This window comes from Ophidiomyces ophidiicola, assembly GCF_022830035.1.
Source record: "Ophidiomyces ophidiicola strain CBS 122913 chromosome Unknown scaffold_9, whole genome shotgun sequence".
Taxonomy (NCBI): domain Eukaryota; kingdom Fungi; phylum Ascomycota; class Eurotiomycetes; order Onygenales; family Onygenaceae; genus Ophidiomyces; species Ophidiomyces ophidiicola.
Genome location: NW_026054649.1, coordinates 76,094 through 94,587, shown reverse-complemented (window position 1 = coordinate 94,587; position 18,494 = coordinate 76,094). Strand labels below are relative to the sequence as shown.

The 18,494-nt window shown below is 51.1% G+C and overlaps 7 protein-coding genes across 7 annotated transcripts; 2 read left to right on the top strand and 5 right to left on the bottom strand.

The window, feature by feature from the left end:
- Window positions 1–381: 381 nt before the first annotated feature.
- LOZ57_002939 (uncharacterized protein) lies at window positions 382–1,857 on the bottom strand (the record flags this gene model as incomplete). Its single annotated transcript, XM_049251994.1, has 3 exons — window positions 382–1,155; window positions 1,212–1,624; window positions 1,695–1,857. 3 exons carry the CDS (start codon window positions 1,855–1,857, stop codon window positions 382–384), a joined length of 1,350 nt encoding a protein of 449 aa, XP_049108877.1.
- A 1,253-nt stretch (window positions 1,858–3,110) lies between these two features.
- On the top strand, window positions 3,111–4,617 carry DAO1 (D-amino acid oxidase; the record flags this gene model as incomplete). The annotated part of the gene is made up of 5 exons (XM_049251993.1): window positions 3,111–3,139; window positions 3,196–3,333; window positions 3,413–3,677; window positions 3,771–4,146; window positions 4,256–4,617. 5 exons carry the CDS (start codon window positions 3,111–3,113, stop codon window positions 4,615–4,617), a joined length of 1,170 nt encoding a protein of 389 aa, XP_049108876.1.
- A 1,368-nt stretch (window positions 4,618–5,985) lies between these two features.
- Window positions 5,986–7,765, top strand: LOZ57_002937 (uncharacterized protein; the record flags this gene model as incomplete). Its single annotated transcript, XM_049251992.1, has 4 exons — window positions 5,986–6,113; window positions 6,169–6,480; window positions 6,534–7,140; window positions 7,205–7,765. 4 exons carry the CDS (start codon window positions 5,986–5,988, stop codon window positions 7,763–7,765), a joined length of 1,608 nt encoding a protein of 535 aa, XP_049108875.1.
- Window positions 7,766–8,546: 781 nt separating this feature from the next.
- GLN1 (glutamate--ammonia ligase) lies at window positions 8,547–9,729 on the bottom strand (the record flags this gene model as incomplete). Its single annotated transcript, XM_049251991.1, has 4 exons — window positions 8,547–8,564; window positions 8,623–9,044; window positions 9,109–9,613; window positions 9,676–9,729. 4 exons carry the CDS (start codon window positions 9,727–9,729, stop codon window positions 8,547–8,549), a joined length of 999 nt encoding a protein of 332 aa, XP_049108874.1.
- Window positions 9,730–11,950: 2,221 nt separating this feature from the next.
- sap62 (CWF complex protein sap62) lies at window positions 11,951–12,740 on the bottom strand (the record flags this gene model as incomplete). The annotated part of the gene is made up of 2 exons (XM_049251990.1): window positions 11,951–12,664; window positions 12,729–12,740. The coding sequence occupies 2 exons, from the start codon at window positions 12,738–12,740 to the stop codon at window positions 11,951–11,953; spliced, it is 726 nt and encodes a 241-aa protein (XP_049108873.1).
- Window positions 12,741–13,088: 348 nt separating this feature from the next.
- On the bottom strand, window positions 13,089–15,321 carry LOZ57_002934 (uncharacterized protein; the record flags this gene model as incomplete). The annotated part of the gene is made up of 3 exons (XM_049251989.1): window positions 13,089–13,966; window positions 14,020–14,440; window positions 14,725–15,321. 3 exons carry the CDS (start codon window positions 15,319–15,321, stop codon window positions 13,089–13,091), a joined length of 1,896 nt encoding a protein of 631 aa, XP_049108872.1.
- Window positions 15,322–16,898: 1,577 nt separating this feature from the next.
- On the bottom strand, window positions 16,899–17,862 carry LOZ57_002933 (uncharacterized protein; the record flags this gene model as incomplete). Its single annotated transcript, XM_049251988.1, has 2 exons — window positions 16,899–17,777; window positions 17,839–17,862. The coding sequence occupies 2 exons, from the start codon at window positions 17,860–17,862 to the stop codon at window positions 16,899–16,901; spliced, it is 903 nt and encodes a 300-aa protein (XP_049108871.1).
- Between the last annotated feature and the right edge of the window lie 632 nt (window positions 17,863–18,494).

Here is an 18,494-nt window from a genome sequence, read left to right as displayed (position 1 = left end):
ATCTTACCAGTATGCACTTTCCATATAATGTTTCACAACGTACTCCGTGGGCCACTCCTTCGAGCAATTTAGAGTATGCCATAAATTAGTTTTGACCATTGAAAAATATGCCAGATGTAATTCCTCAAACCACTATGGTGGTTATGCTAGTAAATACAGATCAAACGCTGATGCATGGCTATGCTGTTTATGAGCCTGCCTCTCCAACCCAAATAATGCTATGCAAAACCCAATGTAGGCGTGTTTTCGTAAATCCCAAATGCCAGGAACACCATATAACACCTTGCTATGCCAATCAGTAAAACGCGGCGGCAAAGTATATCAATTCGCTAAAAGAAAAAAAAAGAAAAAAACAAGCAAACTTGCTGGAGGTCGTCAATCTCATTCGCTTTCCGAGTCCGTCGGCTCGTACCCATCACTCGAAGCTCCGTCATCACTCGAAGCATCGTCGTCACTCGAAGTGCCGGCCAAGGTCGCAGAGGTCTCACGCGTTGCCTCCGGAGAATTCTCTTCGTCACTGCCATCGTCATCTTCTGGCGGGGTTAGAGGCCGCCGCTGTGGGGGTTCGATAGCGGCCTCAGAGTCGACCCTCAACCGAATGGAGATGACGTCGTCGATGTCCTGGCCGCTGCTGACTGACAGTCCAACAGTCACATCTGGTAGGATGCGGCGCTTGTAATCTCTACCAGGGCGGCGGCGGCGGACGGCAGGGCGAATCGGGTCCTCGTCTTCGGAGTCGCTGGGATCGGCGGCTCGCTTGCTGCCCGTGCTATGACGGGAAGATGAGCGGGACGACGAACCCAACGCCCGCGTGGCGGGGTTAAGACCCGTTGACGAGGCCCCCAAAGTGCTTGAATTCTCCGAGTCGTCGGTGGTCGGCATGCCCGACGACTTAGATGGCGACGAATTGTCACCATCGAGGAGGCGAGCGAAGGCAGAGTCGGTGTCCCCATGACCCTCGATGGAGGTGTAAGCTTTGGTCTGGGGGGCAACCGGCTGCCATTTGACATTGACAGCTTTGCTGTCCTCTTTCTCCTGCTTGACCTCTTTGACCTCTAGAGAGCCCGCGGCTCTCTCTTCGAGTCGCCTCGGGAGGCATGGGTGCCCTTCGCGAGGGCCATCCAAACTTCTGACGGACGAGTAATGCTGGTACTCCTAGAGTAAAGTCAGTCATAGAGCTCGATGCATAAGAACTAAGAGTGAAAACATACGTGGAAAGCGATATGGACAGTCTTCCGTCCAGAATCCACATCGTGGAGGTTGCTCGTGAACTCCTGCACGTTGTCTGCCTGGTACACGACGACGTCTCTGACGTACGCCTGGCAGAAGGCCTGGAGTTCGAGCGCCCCTCCCCACTCCTGGAGCTGGCCCATCCTCGAGAGCATATCGTCAAACTTTGCTCTCACCTTGTCCGTGCTAGGCATGGAGCCAACTCCGGAGAAGGACCTGCTCGCTTGTCGAGAGGCCCCTCGTGTGGAACGAGCGCGGTCGGGACCGACATCGATGAAATGGATGAACGCGTCCCGGTGCTCGCGTATGTGGGTTACCAAGCGCCGACGAACTTCGTCGTGCCGCTTGGGCGTGCCGTACAGCTGGTCCGACAGGGAGTAGAACAGGCAATTTCCTAAACAGGCAGTCAGCAAGATGATGTCATTGACTCCTGGAGGAGGATTAAGCATAAATGACAGGCTTACCATCCCCTCGGGTCTCAGCCGCATAGCAGTTTAACTTCTGAAGGCGTGCCTTCAGACGACGCTCCGCAGCATCGATATTCCGGCCCGCGGACGGTGTGGCACCCGTTGAACGAACCATAATGGGTACAATCCTGGCGACGGGAAGGACGGTGGGATTAGCCATGATTGAAATATTGCGGCCTGTAGTGCCGGCATTGGGATAGGGTGAAAACTGAGGGAGGAATGAGGCTCCCTCAGAGGTTTATATGTAAAGGGATGTGAAGAAGATAAGGCAGGAAGAGAAATAGGGGGAAGGAGGAGGGTAGGGACAGGGAAAGAAAGGACAGAGCAAGAGGGACAAAGAGGGGAGGAGAAAGGGCAGGGTGAAGCCTCCCATGCAGCAGGCAGGAGACGTAATGCTAAGGGTGGGTAGGAGGCTCGCAGCAGCAAAAGAAGGGAATGAAAAAAGGGCAAAGCCGCGCAGGGAACGCGGGTTGGGCGGGCGTTTGGCGTGTTTGCAGGGGGGGGAGGACTGGGGAAACTTACTAAGCCGGGAGCCGGAATAAAGATGATACTGAAGCGGGGATTGGCAGCTGGAGTTCTCAGACAGGCCAATCGGAGGGGAAACAAACGCCGTTTAACCGCTGAGCCGACGCTAGGGTTAAAGAGGGTTAGTGTTCTTGGCGTTTGTTGATAGGAAGTAGAAAGATTCTGGAAGGGCTGAAGAAGTAGAAGAAGTTAGGTACACAGTATGAGAGTATAGATAACTTCAGTGACAGAATCTTAGAGGGTGAAAAAAAAAGGAAGAGAGGGAGAGAGGGAGAGGGAAGGGAGGAATTTATAGACTGGGCCAGCAAGCTTTCGTGCAGCAGGACTGCTCTTTCTACGTGGTATTCTGGGGGGAGGGGCGAGGAGTCCTAGAATTCTCGTTTCTTTCTACCAGTTTTCCAGCTGCTCTGAACAGGCAAGAGTTTGATGAATGCTGGAAACCGGAGTCCTCGCCCCAGCTCAAAGCATGGCAGCTCAAAGGATGTTGGCCCACCCATTTGCATGACGACGAGCCGTGATTTACTGGTGGTCTGAACTCTACGGATCTGCTATGCAAAATCTACTCAGATACACGTCAGCAGCGTTGAATAGTAGGCAGCTGTGGTGTTGTTTCTTTGTTGTTATGTTGGTTGACTTCGGCACCCGTGCACAAGCTTTGGGCTCCGCAAGCGCCTGGCAAGCGCCACGCGGGCGCCGGCAGTCGGCCTCGCACCAGCCCAGCCACGACCATCGTAAGTTACCACCACTTCTTACCTCTGCTGCTCCAACGTCCCCTCTTGACCGCGACTTCTCCCCTACGTCTTCTGGCTTTCAAACGTTTATGCCTATTTCAGCTTGCGTTGTGCATAATTACCTTAATCGAAGTTGCCGGTCTCGGATCTCGCCACCATGGCTTCCCATAAGGTCGTCGTTATCGGGTAGGCTGTCCCAAAGCGGAAACTTGGATTTATCCTCTCGCTCACCTGTTTCCTAGAGGCGGCGTCATCGGGCTGACGACGGCATACCTTCTGTCAAAGAACAAAATGAATGACATAACTGTCGCGGCTAAACATATGCCGGGCGACTATGATGTAGAATACTGTTCCCCATGGGCCGGTGCCAACTTCTTGCCGTGAGTTCCGAGCGACTCCAGCTTCACAGTATCGTGAAACTGGCTTCTGAACAGCCCTGGGCTAATGCCATGTTGACAGCGTCGGCGCGCCTGGGAGCGCTCATGCGCGATGGGAGACGAACACCTGGCCCGTGTTCGAAGAGCTCGCCCGGAATAATCCTGAAGCTGGTATCCATTTCCAAGGTAATTTCCCCAAATACGTAGGATATCGCGCAATGCTATCAGCTGATATTACGAAAGATTCTATTATCTATAACCGTCTGAAGGATGCGAGCTCAGACACTGGTGTGTGGTTCAAGGAGCTTATTAAACCGGAACCATGGTATAAGGATATCGTACCAGATGTTTGTTAGCCTCTTTAGTTCCTTCTTTGTGTGCGCCGGTGCCAGACCGGCGCGTTTCTCTAACATATTTTGTTGACATGAGTCACTTTTTAGTTTCGCTCGCTCCCCAAAGAGCAGTTGCCTCACGGATACGACAACGGGTCCTGCTTTACATCGGTTTGTCTGAATGCGCCTGTCTATCTTGCCTGGCTTGTCTCCCAGTGCCGCAAGAACGGCGTGGTGTTTAAACGGGCAGTGTTCAAGCACATCGTGGACGCGGCAAGCGCCCACCACTCGGGTCAGCGAGCTGATGTTGTAGTGAACTGTACTGGGCTGGCATCGAAGTACCTTGGTGGTGTGGAAGATGCGAAGATGTATCCTGCTCGAGGGCAGGTTGTTGTTGTTCGCAATGAAGCACCAGCAATGGTCTCAGTCTCAGGGACTGACGATGGCCCCGATGAAGCTGGTTATATCATGATGAGGGCTGCTGGTAGGTCTTACAACAGAGGAACATCGTCCATCCATTACCCTCTTCATGAATCAGCTATTGAAAGCAATTTTGAACGAAGCTGAGGAATTAATTAACTTCTTGGATGTAGGTGGCGGTACCATTCTCGGTGGGTGCTACCAGCGACATTGCTACGAAAGCCAGCCGGACCCCAACCTTGCAGTGAGAATCATGAAACGGGCAGTAGCAATGTGTCCCGATCTGGTTGGCAAGGACGCCAGTGGCAACCAGAGAGGCATAGAAGCGATTGACATTATTCGCCACGGAGTTGGCCTACGGCCCCTGCGAGAAGGGGGAACAAGAGTGGAGCGCGATACCATTAATGGCGTGTCTGTTGTGCATAATTATGGCCATGGCGGATTTGGGTACCAAGCGTCGTTTGGATGCTGTGCAGAGGCGGCAGCGCTGGTTACTAAAGCACTGGCTGAGAAGAAGCAGAAAGCTAGGCTTTGATATAGATAGATTAAGGACTGCATTGCTCGCATACTAGATGATTCCATGTGCATTCTGCTATAGAATGATGATGTCTAATGAAATATGATGCCACTCTTCATTAAACTACGCTGTTCCATAGTGTGTATAGCCAACCTACAAACATCTTTGAGTCATCAAAAGGGGAGTCATAGGTAGGAAGGGGCTTCGTCACGAAAGCTGGCTGTCTGGGAGCTCTTCTGGGCTGTAAGCCTTGAGTCCTCTGCTCCATAACTATCTAGGTGACGCCTAGTGGAGAGCTACCAACGATTCTACCTGCAGTTATTATTCTTCTATGGATTCAAAGTCACCAATGAAAGTCACATTAATAGAACATCGCCTGGATCTTGTAAATCGCTGAGCGTCCTTTAGGGTACGAGTAAGACGACTTCGGTAACTACTCCGTCCTTCAAGTCTATTGGTATCATCGGCATCTTCCATCTGGGCTTCTACTTGTATCAGCGTGTTCAGGTGCCATATTATATATATATGCCGTGCAGATGTAAATGGAAAGAATAGATATCGTAAGGAAACGTTTTGGGAGGCGTGTTGCTTTCGAGGCCGCTTCGAAGCGAAGAGCAGATCATCACAAAGTCATGGTTTTGATTATGGCACCGAAAACACGAGCAACCGGACATTTGCATCCATACATAAAAAGGATGATATTGGGTCGCCTTCGTGATATGTAGCTATCCTCAGGCTATCTCGGGACTAGGGTGGTCCGGAATAGGGGGCCCTGGGGAGACAACCCCAGGGCGTTGCTTAGGGGCGGGACTAGGGGGTAGTTTGGGGGCTGCCTCAGGGGTTGTGTCGGGGTGCACGAGAGTGTAGAAGCGGGCTTCTCATAGCCCCCCCACGCAGGTTTCCCTCAACAAAATTGCCGTCGCAGGGATGCGGCATCGCGTGTCCGCCACAGGAAAAAGAAAAAGCAGCAGCAAAATCACGCAACAGGCTTGATCAAGCGGTTTTCACGGCTAAGCAGGCGGGCCGGGGTTGCAGTCATCCGGCACCCGTATTCTCTGAAGAATCGGACGAAAGGGAACCAGGGTCGTGTGCTAGGCTGTGGTAGATCGATGGTCGCGGAACTGCTGGGCAATGGGCTTGCTATATCACGTTGCAGCATTTTGACACTCGCGCGATGGGCTCCAGTTCCAGCATTGCTAAATATCACGGACTCATTTAAGTTCGCGAACTGACCTTCTTTCTTGCATTGTTAACTAGTAGTTAAATTTAGGCCACTCTGAAGCTTCAAGAAGCTTAAAATTTCTGGCCTACCGTTCCCTTCCACAAAGCTCCGGTGCCCAGCCGCCGCTCGGGATGAATTGAAATAGAGCATCAATCCACGCAAACATGTCGCAAACTGTGAAGCCCGCGGCCTCTGAGCCCAAAAACACTGGAGGCAGTGATATGTCTCTCAAAACTACCGATACTGAGGTGGGTGATGAGCCCAGCCCGGCCGAGATCGAGCGCATCTATAGGTAAATTCCCTCTCAGATTCGAATGAAGCCGTACTGAGCAAACAAAAAACCCCAGAAAACTCGACTGGCGCATCATCCCGCCTTTCTGGGTGCTCTATTTCCTATGTGCCTCCATCCGCTCTACCGTCGGCCTGGCGCAGACCATGAATCTTGCCCAGAAGCACGACCTGGGATCTGTGCTGCACATGACGCCGCGCCAGATATCAACCAGTCTGGCGCTGTTTTATGTGTGCTACGTGGTGTTTGACTTGCCGTCAAATCTCATCATGACCCGGATGAGCCCCCGTGTGTGGATGAGCCGGATTGTCCTGGGCGTTGGCATCATTGGGAGCTGTATGGCAGCAGTGAAAGCCGCCTGGTCCCTGTAGTATGTATCTCGCGCCCCAGTTTGATAAGAGTATTGACTCACTGAAAACCTAGCCTCCTGCGGCTTCTCCTTGGGGTCGTTATGGCTGGTCTCTGGCCCGGCATGGCATACTATCTGACGCTGTTCTACCCGCCATCCCGCACCGGCAAACGCATCGGGCTCTACTTCACAGCCGCACAAGTATCTGCTGCTGTCGTTGGCCTTGTATCTGCTGGCTTCCAGAAAATGGATGGCGCCCGTGGCCTGGTCGGCTTCCGGTGGATGTTCCTCGTCTACGGGCTGTGCGGCGTGGTGACGGGCGTAGCACTGCTATGGTGGCTTCCAGAGCGGCCTTTACCTCCTGGCGAAGAATCACAGCAGGGGAAAGGCGGAAAGACAAGTCTTCTGAACTGGCTACCGCGTACTCCACCGGCGCTGACAGGACGAGACGCAGAAATCCACTATCGCGATCTGAAGCGTGTATATCACCAAGGACACTGGACGTTCAGGGACCTGGGGCGGGTGCTGATAGACTGGCGTCTGTGGCCGCTACTGCTCATGTACTTTGGCGTCGTAGGCGTCGGCATCGGGGTACAGAATTATGGCACGGTTATCATCCGTTCAACGAACCCGAAGCTCAGCAGCGTCGAGCTCAGTCTACTCTTCGCGCCCATTTGGATCGTACGTACCTGAGAGCCCTCTAAAAACCTCTTTGCTTTGCCCTAACCTATGTGTCTGTAAACAGAGCGACCTCCTCGCCATCCTGCTCATCACGCCTCTGTCCGACCGCTTCCACCACCACCGCGCGCTGTTCTTCTCGTTCCCAGCGACGCTGCAAATCCTCGGCCTCCTGCTCACCACCTACGCGGGCAACACTGTGACCAACCCGTGGCCACGCTATGCCGGCCTGCTCATCGTCGGCTTCGGCCTAGGGCCCACGGTTCCCATCACCATGACCTGGACAAACGAGATATTTCAGCCACGCCACGGCGAGGTGGGCGTGGCCGCGGCATCCGCGCTGGTGTCTGGTCTAGGCAACCTGGGAAGTATTGTGACCACGTACGCGCTATATGCCGGGTGGGATAGCGACCGGTTGGCGAAGGGCGGGAAGCAGTATCGCAAGAGTAATTGGGTTATGGTGGGGATGCTGATGGGCAGTGTATTGGCTGCGGTGGTATTGGCGGTACTGGTGAGGGTGGTGGATGGAGGCAAAGCGAGTGGTGAGGACGGCGACGGCGCAGCAAAAAGGGAGGTGAAGCAGCGCGGGCTGGAAGGCGTGTGGTTTATGCGATGGAGGAAGCACTGACCATCATGAAAGCTGGGCAATAAGTAATTGGATGATAATCTCCTTGCATTGAAGGGAAAAAAATATAATATAATAAGGGTTCGATCGCATTGAATCAATTGATTCCATCGTCTTTCCATCATTCTCGTCAGCCACGGCTGTGTCAATGCAATACAACCTGTAGATACACCAACCCAATGCACAATATATATACAAAGCGTCCAACATAGCCGAGATGCCAAAGGAATGGCACCGACCGTCTCGTCTGGAGCTGAATTCAGCATGCATGCCTTACTTGGGAGCCCCGCAATTTTACTAGATAATTACCAGCAATACTCGTGGATAGAAAGTGAAATTCCCACCGAAAGTGATTGCAAGTTTGGCACTGCTCTAGCAAAGTTCAGTTACCCTTGTAAGCTTTTGAATTCCCAATCGCCGTGACAGCCAAAGGAATGAATAAGTTTCCACGTAGTCGCATGGCTCGCTGAAGTAACCCCAAACTGAACAGGACCGGCAAAGCCTCAATCGAGCGCAGTAACAACAATAAAAACAAGCAGTGTAAATCAAGAACCGAGTCTATGCAGGGGCACAAAGAGGGTAGGGAAACATCATTAAGGGGATAAATAAAGGGGGATGGTAACACGAAGGGTTATCAATGTCCCCAGATAGGAGACAAAACGTCAATAAAAAATGTAAAGTGGTAGCAAAATAAAATCAAAAGGAATCTAAAAGTGTGATTCTTGCCGAGCCGCCATTTTCCGAATTTTATGCCAGTCGTACGTAAGGAAAATGAAGATAAAAGTTACGAAGAACCGCAAAGCTACGGACACTCATATCAGTATATTATTGATTTAGGGTAGGAGAAGAAATCAACTCACAGTTTTGACGATAATGCCGGTGATTTGGTAAGGATCGGCATTGCTGGCGGGTCGTCGGTCTTCAAAGTAGCCCTTGCGGTCTTTGGCAACTTGACGGGGGATACGGATGCTGCCACCACGGTCTGCAACACCCCAGCTGAACTTGTCGATGCTGCCGGTTTCATGGCGGCCAGTCAAGCGGTCTTCATTGCCTTCACCGTAGACAGCAATGTGTTCGAAATGGCGTGCTTCAAGCTTGTTCATAGCGGCTTCAATGACTTTAATGCCACCTTCAGCACGCATGGCCTCTGTCGAGACATTGGTGTGAAGACCAGCACCGTTCCAGTCACCAGGAATAGGCTTGGGAGCAAACGAGATGATGGCACCGAATTCTTCAGCAACACGGCTTAAGATAAAACGGGACATCCAGAGTTGGTCACCAACTAAAAAGGGGATTCATGGTTAGTTGTCACTGGATTATAGCTGAGGTTATGATCAATAACTCACGTGCGATACCCTCACAAGGACCAACTTGGTACTCCCACTGGGCGGGCATGACCTCGGCGTTGATACCGGAGATGTTGATCTTGGCAAAAAGACAAGCCCTGTAATGAGCCTCAACAATGTCACGGCAGTGCACCTTTCCAGTACCAACACCGCAATAGTATGGGCCCTGGGCACCTGGGAAGCCACCCTTAGGCCAGCCATATGGCCAACCATCAGGACCAAGAAGAGTGTATTCTTGTTCTAAGCCAAACCAGAAGTGTTCATGCTCGTTGGCTCGCATTAACCGGGCAGCCTCATATCTGTAGTTATATTGGTTGGGGGAACCATCTGAGTCGAAGGTCTCACATAAAACCAAGATGTTGTCTCCTCGGCGGAACGGGTCAGGGAAGATGGCGACGGGTCTGAGCTCAATATCTGAGTTGCCAGCGGGGGCTTGACCTGTTGACGAACCGTCGAAGTTCCAATATGAGAGGTCGGTGGGCGAGTTGATGATCTTGTCGACGGTCTAGAGCGAAGGCGGGGTCAGTGGTGGTTGCCAGGACGACATTCCCACAAACAGCAACATACCTTAGTTTTCGAACGAACACCACCTGAGGCATCAATCCAAATGTATTCCGCCATGACCTTACCCCGTTGGTCAAGTTCCATGTATTTTTTTAACTGTGGTGCCAGTTAGTTGAGCTGGTCAGGGCATGACCAAGCCAAAGCAGAGGATAACGCACATTCTCCGCATTGGAGATATGAGTGTTAGGAGCCTGAAAGAAAGAAAAGTCAGTTCACAAAGCGTCCATTGAGCATCTGAGAGACAGTGAACAAGAGCATACCATGGTGAGAGGTGTAGATGAGCGAAGCGGCGTTGACGACTGCACTGTGGCGGTTTCTCACAAATAAGGATTGTAAAGGAATAGCAGCGATTGCAAACGCAAAATTGCACCAGGGATATAGATAGGAGCTTGATAAAGATGTAGCAGACAGCAGATAGCAGGCCAATAGCACAGTGAACGACGAGGAGTGTGGGAAGTGAGAAACAGTGAGCAGAGAAGGAGGAGCAGCAGATTTTATCAGAATGTGCGGCGGCGCTGGCGTGCCTGCCCGGTTTTTTTCATACCAATACAGGTACTGCGCGTACTAGCGGCTGCGCTAAGGATAAATCCCTCAGCGCAGGCGAGGCGGTGCAGCGCCTGAAATAGCAGTATTGATCACGTGATTGATGTGGCTGATACACGCGCGGTACGTAATTACGCCGCGACGGCTGCGGCCGGCAGGAAGTCCACAGACGAGGGCGTCACAGCGAGGTGGACCAGGTTGCACTGCAGGGAACAGCCGTCACACAAGGGCGGTGTCACTGCAGTGAGTGTGTGCATTTCACCAGCGTGGGTGTGGCGCACATGCACCTGGCAACCGCCAGCTTGTGTGGCAGGTGTCTCAGGCCCGCCGGGTGGTTTGTGACGGTAATGCCCACACCCAATGGTCCCCCAAACCCTGATAAGCAATGGGCCGCAGTGATAGGCTTATCGGGTGTGCTTATCGCTGGCGGGGGGAATTACAGGCGGCCAGGCACGGCTTGGCAATCCCACACCACGAAAAAAGCCCAATCTTATTGCGCGTATATATGTAGAAGGAGCATGCCCGGGCATTTCAGCGCCCTCGCGCAGGCCTCGTCGTGCGTCGTAGGCCAGCCATCGGGCATCAATACTGTCGCGTACAGCACGACTGGTGTGCGCAGGAGTGCCCTGCGCCAGGCTGCGGCGGGAAAATAGCTCACACAGCTCTCCCTGTAACCGGGCGCGGCTGATTGGCTGCAAATTCGCCGCAAGATCGTTTCGCATGCAAGGGGCTGATCTCTTATCAGGCGCGCCTTACCTCACCCAGCTAGCCGCTGCCAAGATCACCACGTTGTTCCGAGGTTCGGGTGGAGTCGGGCCCCCTGCAGCCAATCATGTCGCGCCGCCTTACGTCAGACGGAAAAACAGATCTTCCCCTGCCTAGTTTGCTGCCGGCCCCCCCGGCGCCTGCCTGGCTGGAACAACACGAAAATTCTGGCTGATGAGCAGTCACCGCTCGACAGCAATCGGAGCCATCACTAACAGATCCCGCCTGCAAGTCGTGTTCGCTTGGATTCACAATCGGCCTCGAGAAACGGCCTGTGACCATTATGACGACAGCAGCCCATAGATAAACAAACTTCCTCTGATTGGCCCGTCCGCTTGACCGCCTTCCTTGGTTCTTACCCAGCCCTGTTTTCGCCGGTTGAGTCGGCCCCACCGTGGGCCCCCAAGTGATTTCATATTGCTTCACCACTGTCGTTCGGTTTCGATGCGGGGGAGCCGCGGATCTGACTCTTGTCTGGCCGGATGTGCTCCGGGTAACGATTCACATGCTGACCGCTAGAATCGCGGAGCGTTGGGAATGCTCTTGTTCCGGCCCGAGTCTGAGGTCATCTAGATACCTTACATAAGCGGCCTCCATTATATAAGCTTTTTCCAAATCGAAACTTTCTATGATGTGCCAAGTCGGCTGTTCTTATCCCCGTTCCGATCTCCATTCGCCCGATCATGTATGAGAAGTAATTGAGGTGACGAGGACACCATTATCTGTGGAGAAGCAATGTATAAATTGGGTTGAATGCATTGTGAATAACAATATGAACGGGGCTTCAAAGCACTGCCATACTGAAATACCCACACTGTCCAAAGTGCACGTATGTACACTCCATAGATTGTTACATTTTGATATAAAAGGCCCACCGCGTGACGATTTACTATGCAAGCCAACACCAAACTCCATGATAACAAAAAGAAGCCCGGATCAATAAGAGACCATTCCGACAGGCCCGAGACTTTCACCGCCGGGGCAAATTAGGTGCTAAACCAGGCACGCCAGAGTACCTCTCCTCTCGCTCCGTCTTGAACAATATTTGTACCCAAAACTCCTTGCTATCCTCATCAAACCACGTCCAAAATTTGCCCTCTCTCCGATCAACCTCGCGCGCTTGCAGCTTGAACGCACACGTCTGATACGGCTCCGCGGCGACCAACAAATACTGGAAATTCTTATCAGGCGGATCGTCTACCTTCTGCTCAAACGCAGACATGAACCGCACGCGCGGCAAGACGCCCGGCGTAATCTCTTGGTACTGCAGCTGGAAGAGAAGCCCGTGCTGACGTGTCAGCGGGTCGCGGATCTTGGTAATCTTGTAGCCCGGCCGTCCGATTTTTACCGTATTGCGCTTGACCTGCACGCCGCCCATGCCTGCGGGCAGTAAGCTGCCATCCGCGACTTGGGTCTTGCCCTCTTTCTGCTCGCGCGCGGCGCGTCGTGCGAGGTTGGTCTGGTGCTTGCGGCCTTGGGTGTGGGCGAGGTACGAGCCATCGTTTTGATGCACCGTGAGGCAGAGTCGGCATTCGAAGCTGCCGACATGATTCTTGAAGAAGTATGGGTCTTTGTCGAGGTCGATGCGTTCCAAGGCTAGTTTTCGAAGACGTTCTCGTCGGTCGGCATTGGTCGCAGAGTGAGAGGCCACGCCTCCTCCTCCGAATTTGGAGCCCGCTCGATTCTAGATGGAGTTGAATTTGTGGTCAATACAAGCTTCAATGTATGGGATAGCATTTGCTACTTACTTGAAAATCCATGGTGCTGGTATTGGACGTCTCTGATAACCCTCCCTCAGAAACCTGAAAGTTATCAACCAGATTGCTTAGTCATTCTTTTTTTTGCTTGGCACCGTGAAGGGTTGAAATTATCTGTATTGCTCCATAGAAAATAAGAATAGAATTAGAATTACAAGATGTTAACATAAAGGGAAATGATACACAATATATTTGCCTCGCCAATAGTCAAAACATCCAAGAAGTTCTCCGTCCTCACCGTTAATGCTATCCTTTCGTAAGGCCCTATTATCATCAATCGTGTAGGAAAGGCTAAGGCCAATGTCTCTATAAAAAATGCCCTGAAAACGTACAAAGAGAAAGAGTAATATATCACAAGTTTTCTGGTTTTTCCCACCATCTAAAGAGCTGGCCACAAAGCCGCCGTACCACTTGGCTGGTCCCTTTAGCATCTTTTTCTTCTTCGATGAATTTGGTCGCAACATATAGTTTTGCTGAGACATCCTTCTCATCCGTTGAAGGTGGAAGATTCTTAACCTTTCGAGGCTGGAAGCGGGAGATGTGCCGGATAACTGCAATCGAGTAGACAGTGTCACGGCCCTCAAACGTGTCTAAATAGGATCGGGCATCCATCAATGCAAGGTCGCGCAAAACATTGCATTCAGGCATATCGTCCGCAATGACAAGATACTGCCCCATGGCATCCCAGAATTTCATTTGGCGACGTTTGAGCTGGACTCCTAGCCCAACTGACAGCCAGGCAGAGTCATCCCCGCCATATTCGGGCGCCGAGGTAGGGTTCGTTGTTAATATTTTACCAGTGAGCAGAGCTTCCACGACTTTGAAACGATTTATAGCGAGGGTTAGCTCCGGATCTTCTGGCTTAGGCTTGCCATCAGCACCCTTATTTTGCGCTCGTGCTTCTAGGCATAGCGCCATTGCATCCCAAATAAAGCGAGCTTCCCGACTTTCCATCAATGGTACACAATCAGGGTCCACGTTCCATCTTCTTTCAAGAACATAGTCTAAGAAAATAGAAACATGGGCGAGAAGGTTCTTGTTGGCAAGGAAGAATGGGCGAGCTCCAGTTTCGTACCAATGGGTCTCCAGAAAGACATCTATACATGTTAAGTAGGCTCCAACAAACTTAGCGCACTCCTCCACACGTGTGGCTGACAGCTCTAAACCCTCCGGGAGCGGCTCCAGTCGACCGCTCACAGTCAGCAAGTCATCAATATTGATATGGTGCACTACCAACGCAGATCAGCGGCAATATGTCAAGGGAAGAGTATAGAATGCTTACATTCAAGATTGCGGCATTCACTGATGGCGTTTGCCATGAGTAAATGCTCAAAATTTTCGGGCGCTGGGGGAACACTAGGCGATGGTGCTGCTGCAGGAGTCGAGCTTACACTTGTAGCTTGACTACGCTGCTCGGGCCGCTGAGGCGCTGCGGCCGGTGCCGGAGGAGCGGGAGGTACCGTCGGAAGTGTGGCGGGTATCGATGGGGAATTTGACGGGGGTGCTGATACAAGATGGACAGGATTAGATGGGGGAGCGACCGGCGGAGGGATTTGCGGCGCGGCGACGGGGAATGTAGTCTGCTGCGACGGAGCCGGCTGGATGACCGACGGGCCTGGCTGTGCTCTGAAGACGGGGTCGTAGCCCAGGCATTCACGTTTGCTCTTCTCGCAATTTCGACAAATGGGATGCCGCTCGTCGCACTAAGGCCGGCGAGCAAAGTAAGCTTCAGCGAAATGCGATTCTAGCGCGAACATACAGGCAAATGCGCAACAAACAGAAACAAAATACGAGTGTCCAGAGGAAGCCCAGCAGTTGCGATCGAGATGATGAACTGCTGGGCTGGCGGTTGGTGGAGGGGCAAGCCAGCCCGTCCCCGCTGCATAAGCGATTAAGCGAGTAGGACGCGGCAACATCGCCCAGCGCTTAACGCCCAAAACACAACGCGACTCTCACCAGCGCTGGCCAACGTAAAGGGTCTGCTTACCTTGATTCTACGTTTTCTGCACGTCAGGCAGCCTGTCTTCGTCCGCCGCTTCACGTCTTTTTTCCCCATGCGGCCCCCAGCCGCCGCACCTCCGCCATCGCTGATCAGCTCATACCCGTCGGAGTTTTGCGGATTTGACGGCATTTCTGAATAATATCCGGCTATCTGCTGCGATGGTATAGCCATAGATATGGTGCCCATGTGCATCTGCGGATTGGACGGTGCCGGTGGCGCCGGGGACGGGTTACTGGGCTGGCTGGCTGGAAGGAGCTGTGGCTGACTTGCCTGAGACAGGTCGTTCGAGGTGGGAGCAGACGAGGTGGGTATTTGCTGGAGCGCATTGCCGACTGATTGCTGGATATTTATTTGTGCCGCGAAGGCAGTCGCCGACTGGGAAATCGCAGGAAGAGCCGGATAGGTTTGGGAATTCATTCCGGATGATGTGCCTACGGGAGCGGGAATAGAAGAAGCCTGTGCTGGAGTGGTTTGGTCTGCAGCAGTAGATTGCAATAGCAGCGATGCCATGGGACCATCTGCCATTTCAATATCTTGCGAAGCATCCGTTTTGAACGTCGTCGAAAGACCCGAGTCCGCCATCGTGAACAGCACAAGTTATTTATACCTTCCCAGTTCTGCCGATTTTACCGCACGGTAAACGGTTTTATCTGAAATCGGGTATGGGTGCCACACGGCATTCCTTCAATTGAGGGGATATTGGGGGCAGAGGTCGTAAGGTAGGGTCACAGTGCGATATTGGCAATCTCAGGCAGAGAAGAAAAGAGGAATCCAGAACTGCAACCGTTAGCAAGCTATCGTTAGCCATAGCGCAATATATTAGAGTGAAATAGACAGTAATAGAATAGATTAGAATGCAGCGGATCAGAGCGAAGTAGGCCAGAACGGAAGTTGTCAGGTGATAAAAAATGAACATGAGAAAACAACAGCCAATTCAAAGAAGCTATGTAAGTAGGAAATGCAAGGATAGAAGGTATTTGCACTGAGCGCGAAAACATAACCAATCTGTCGCAGGTGAGGAGAAGATAAGTAGCTGCAGTGGACAGCTTCACAGCCTCCTACAGTCCCCACAAGTTTGTCTAAAGCTTCAACCATGTGCATTTATTAAAAAAAGCATATTTTTGAAAGGTCAAACTCACCAGATCAGTGGTATTTTTGTGCTAAGGTCATATCAAATTCTCAAACAGCACAGCCAGTAAGGTACACAGCAGGAGAAATAAAAACGGGAAAGAAGAAAAGAAGAAGAAGAAGAAAATTTTGATAAAGAACAAAAAATAGCCCTAAAGCCTGAAATATATAAAGGTGCTGTACAAGTGCGAGTTCTTATAGAAGGATAGACCAGAACGGCTGGCAAAAATGCAAGTGGTGATTGATGCCAAGCTACCAGCATTCACCGAGTGAACGACGTAGTGAGAACAGAGTTGAGATCAAAACTTAAGTGAAAGTCAAAATTATATGGTAGTTGTGTGAATCATGCCAGTCATGTAAGCAGCAGCATCAAATGAAAGATATGCAATAAATAATAAATAAGTTCTAGATGATGGTCTATGCATGATATGCTTAAAAAAAATTGAGGATTCATAGATATAATTAGATTGAAAATTGACCCTTGAGTGCAGCTGCTGGGGCAGATATTTAACACTCAGTTCAAGCTGGTAATACATATTGTAACTTCAGTCCCATCTTGGTTATGGTATATTCTGTGTTCCATGTCCATAGGCGCTGCTGTATGAAGCAAGAAACACCATGCCATCAACTTTCACCTGCAAATCGTACAGACTTTGCTGTTCTGTATGACATTTTGCCAAACGTTCCTCGGACGTCGGTTTCCGTGCGCCTCATCTAAATACACAGAAAAAAGAAGCTGTCTCAAATGAGCGCTACCTGGTATTAGGGAGCGGACCGGATGGGCAATAACCCCAGCATCACGTATGTTGCGCTATTGCTGGAAATGCGAGTGCTTGTCTGAAGCCCCTTGCCAACTCTAAAACCGGCATTAGCTATGACCCCAATACGATTTTACAGCAAGGCTCACCGGTGAAGTCGATATCGATACCTCATCGCCTCAATCGGCCAAAACCTGCTAGATCCTAGGCTGGTAATTTTGTGGTAACGTGATAGTACGTCCAATGGTAGCCGTAATACCTTTCTTGGTTGTTCTATTTCTTATTCTGCTTTGGCTTACGCTTTTTAAATATGACCGTTGGAGTAGGTTCTCCCACAAACTCGGCTGGGGGGCCCGCCGAAATATCCGGCGTACCACCTTTTGGCACAATGTGCTCACTATCATCCTCTTGTTTAATCTTCACAGTTGCATCTTCAGGCATTGAGACGGATTCGTCTGCTTCTCTGATTTCCTCTTGCTTCACAGGGCTGTCCTGAGGCTCAGGCTTCACTCTCGTTCGCTTATTACCTATTTGAGTTGTCATACTGAGCAAAGCGTCGAGCTCACCATCATCATCTTCTCCAGTGCCCGTATGGCTTTTGAAGGTAGAGCCCCAGGCCTTCCTTGGGCGCGCCCGTTCAGATCCAGAGCGCCCAAGGTTTTCTTCATCATCTTCCTCCTCGCCATCAACTTTCCTTCTCTTCACGCCCTTCACCAAGACAGAATTGGCACCGATCGAATCCGAGACGGGGGCCTCAGAAACCGTAGTCCATTCACCAACCATAGCCATCTCTGGTCGATATTCTTCAGGTATCGCAACACCCATCCCAGCTAGCTGCTCCATTTGCTTTTTTCTTTGTTCCTTATTTACGCTGGCCGATGCCGACGTCCCACTCGCGCCTACGCTGCTACGTTTCCATGGTGCTGGTTTTTCTGGCGTGCCAGTACCCAGTGAAGACGCAACAAGACCTTTTAGCCTGTCAACTTCATTTTTTGCTCTTTGCGATTGCTTTTGGTCGGCATCTTGAGAGCGGTGAACGTCGCGAAGAAACCGTTTTAAGCTTCCCTGGTGTTTGCCTGTGGCTTCGTGCTGAGTGCGCTCATATGGCGTATCACGAACATAGGTTTTGCAGTGTTTACACCAATATTTTGGCTAGAAGGAGATGAGTTAGTAGATGTGTTAGCTCCAACTCCTTTAGAAATGACGAACATACTGTCGATTTCCAATACTCGGACATTGCAAGACCTATTTACGAGCCCATCGAGAGTATACTGGCAAACTCGGCTCTTGTCAGATAACACTGAAATTGACAAAAAAAAAAAAAAAAAACGATATTTAAGAAATCGACCGTTAATAAATAACTAGTAAAAGCAGGCGACTTTGCAAGCCCGCAGCCGCCTGAGCTTGCGCCGTCACATCTGAAAGCGGCTGGACGATTTAAAGTTCCGGAAAAGGCTTAATATTTCTCCGACTAGACGTCCGCTATGGCCGTTGACAACTCCTCCTCCTTACTTCATACGGCCCTTCCGGAGCTGTGATATGATACTGAGCGCCGCGGGATCCCTACTAGAAGAAGTTTCTCATTCTGTTACTACGGAATTTCTGGATCTGACGAGATATTTCTGCCTAACTCAAAATATCGACTTAAGAAATTGAATTGATCAACATTACGGAGTAAATGACTGGCTCCTTATATCGACTGCCGCATAATTGTCTTGATCTTAAGATAGCACTACGATGTATATCTAATCCGCTTTAGCGTTTCGTTTCCCCTTGCTAAATATACCTTGATGAGGAGCAAATACCGTGGATATTCGCATGCCTTGCCATTTGAATCATGAAACAATTCTAAACGAAGATCGGACCATT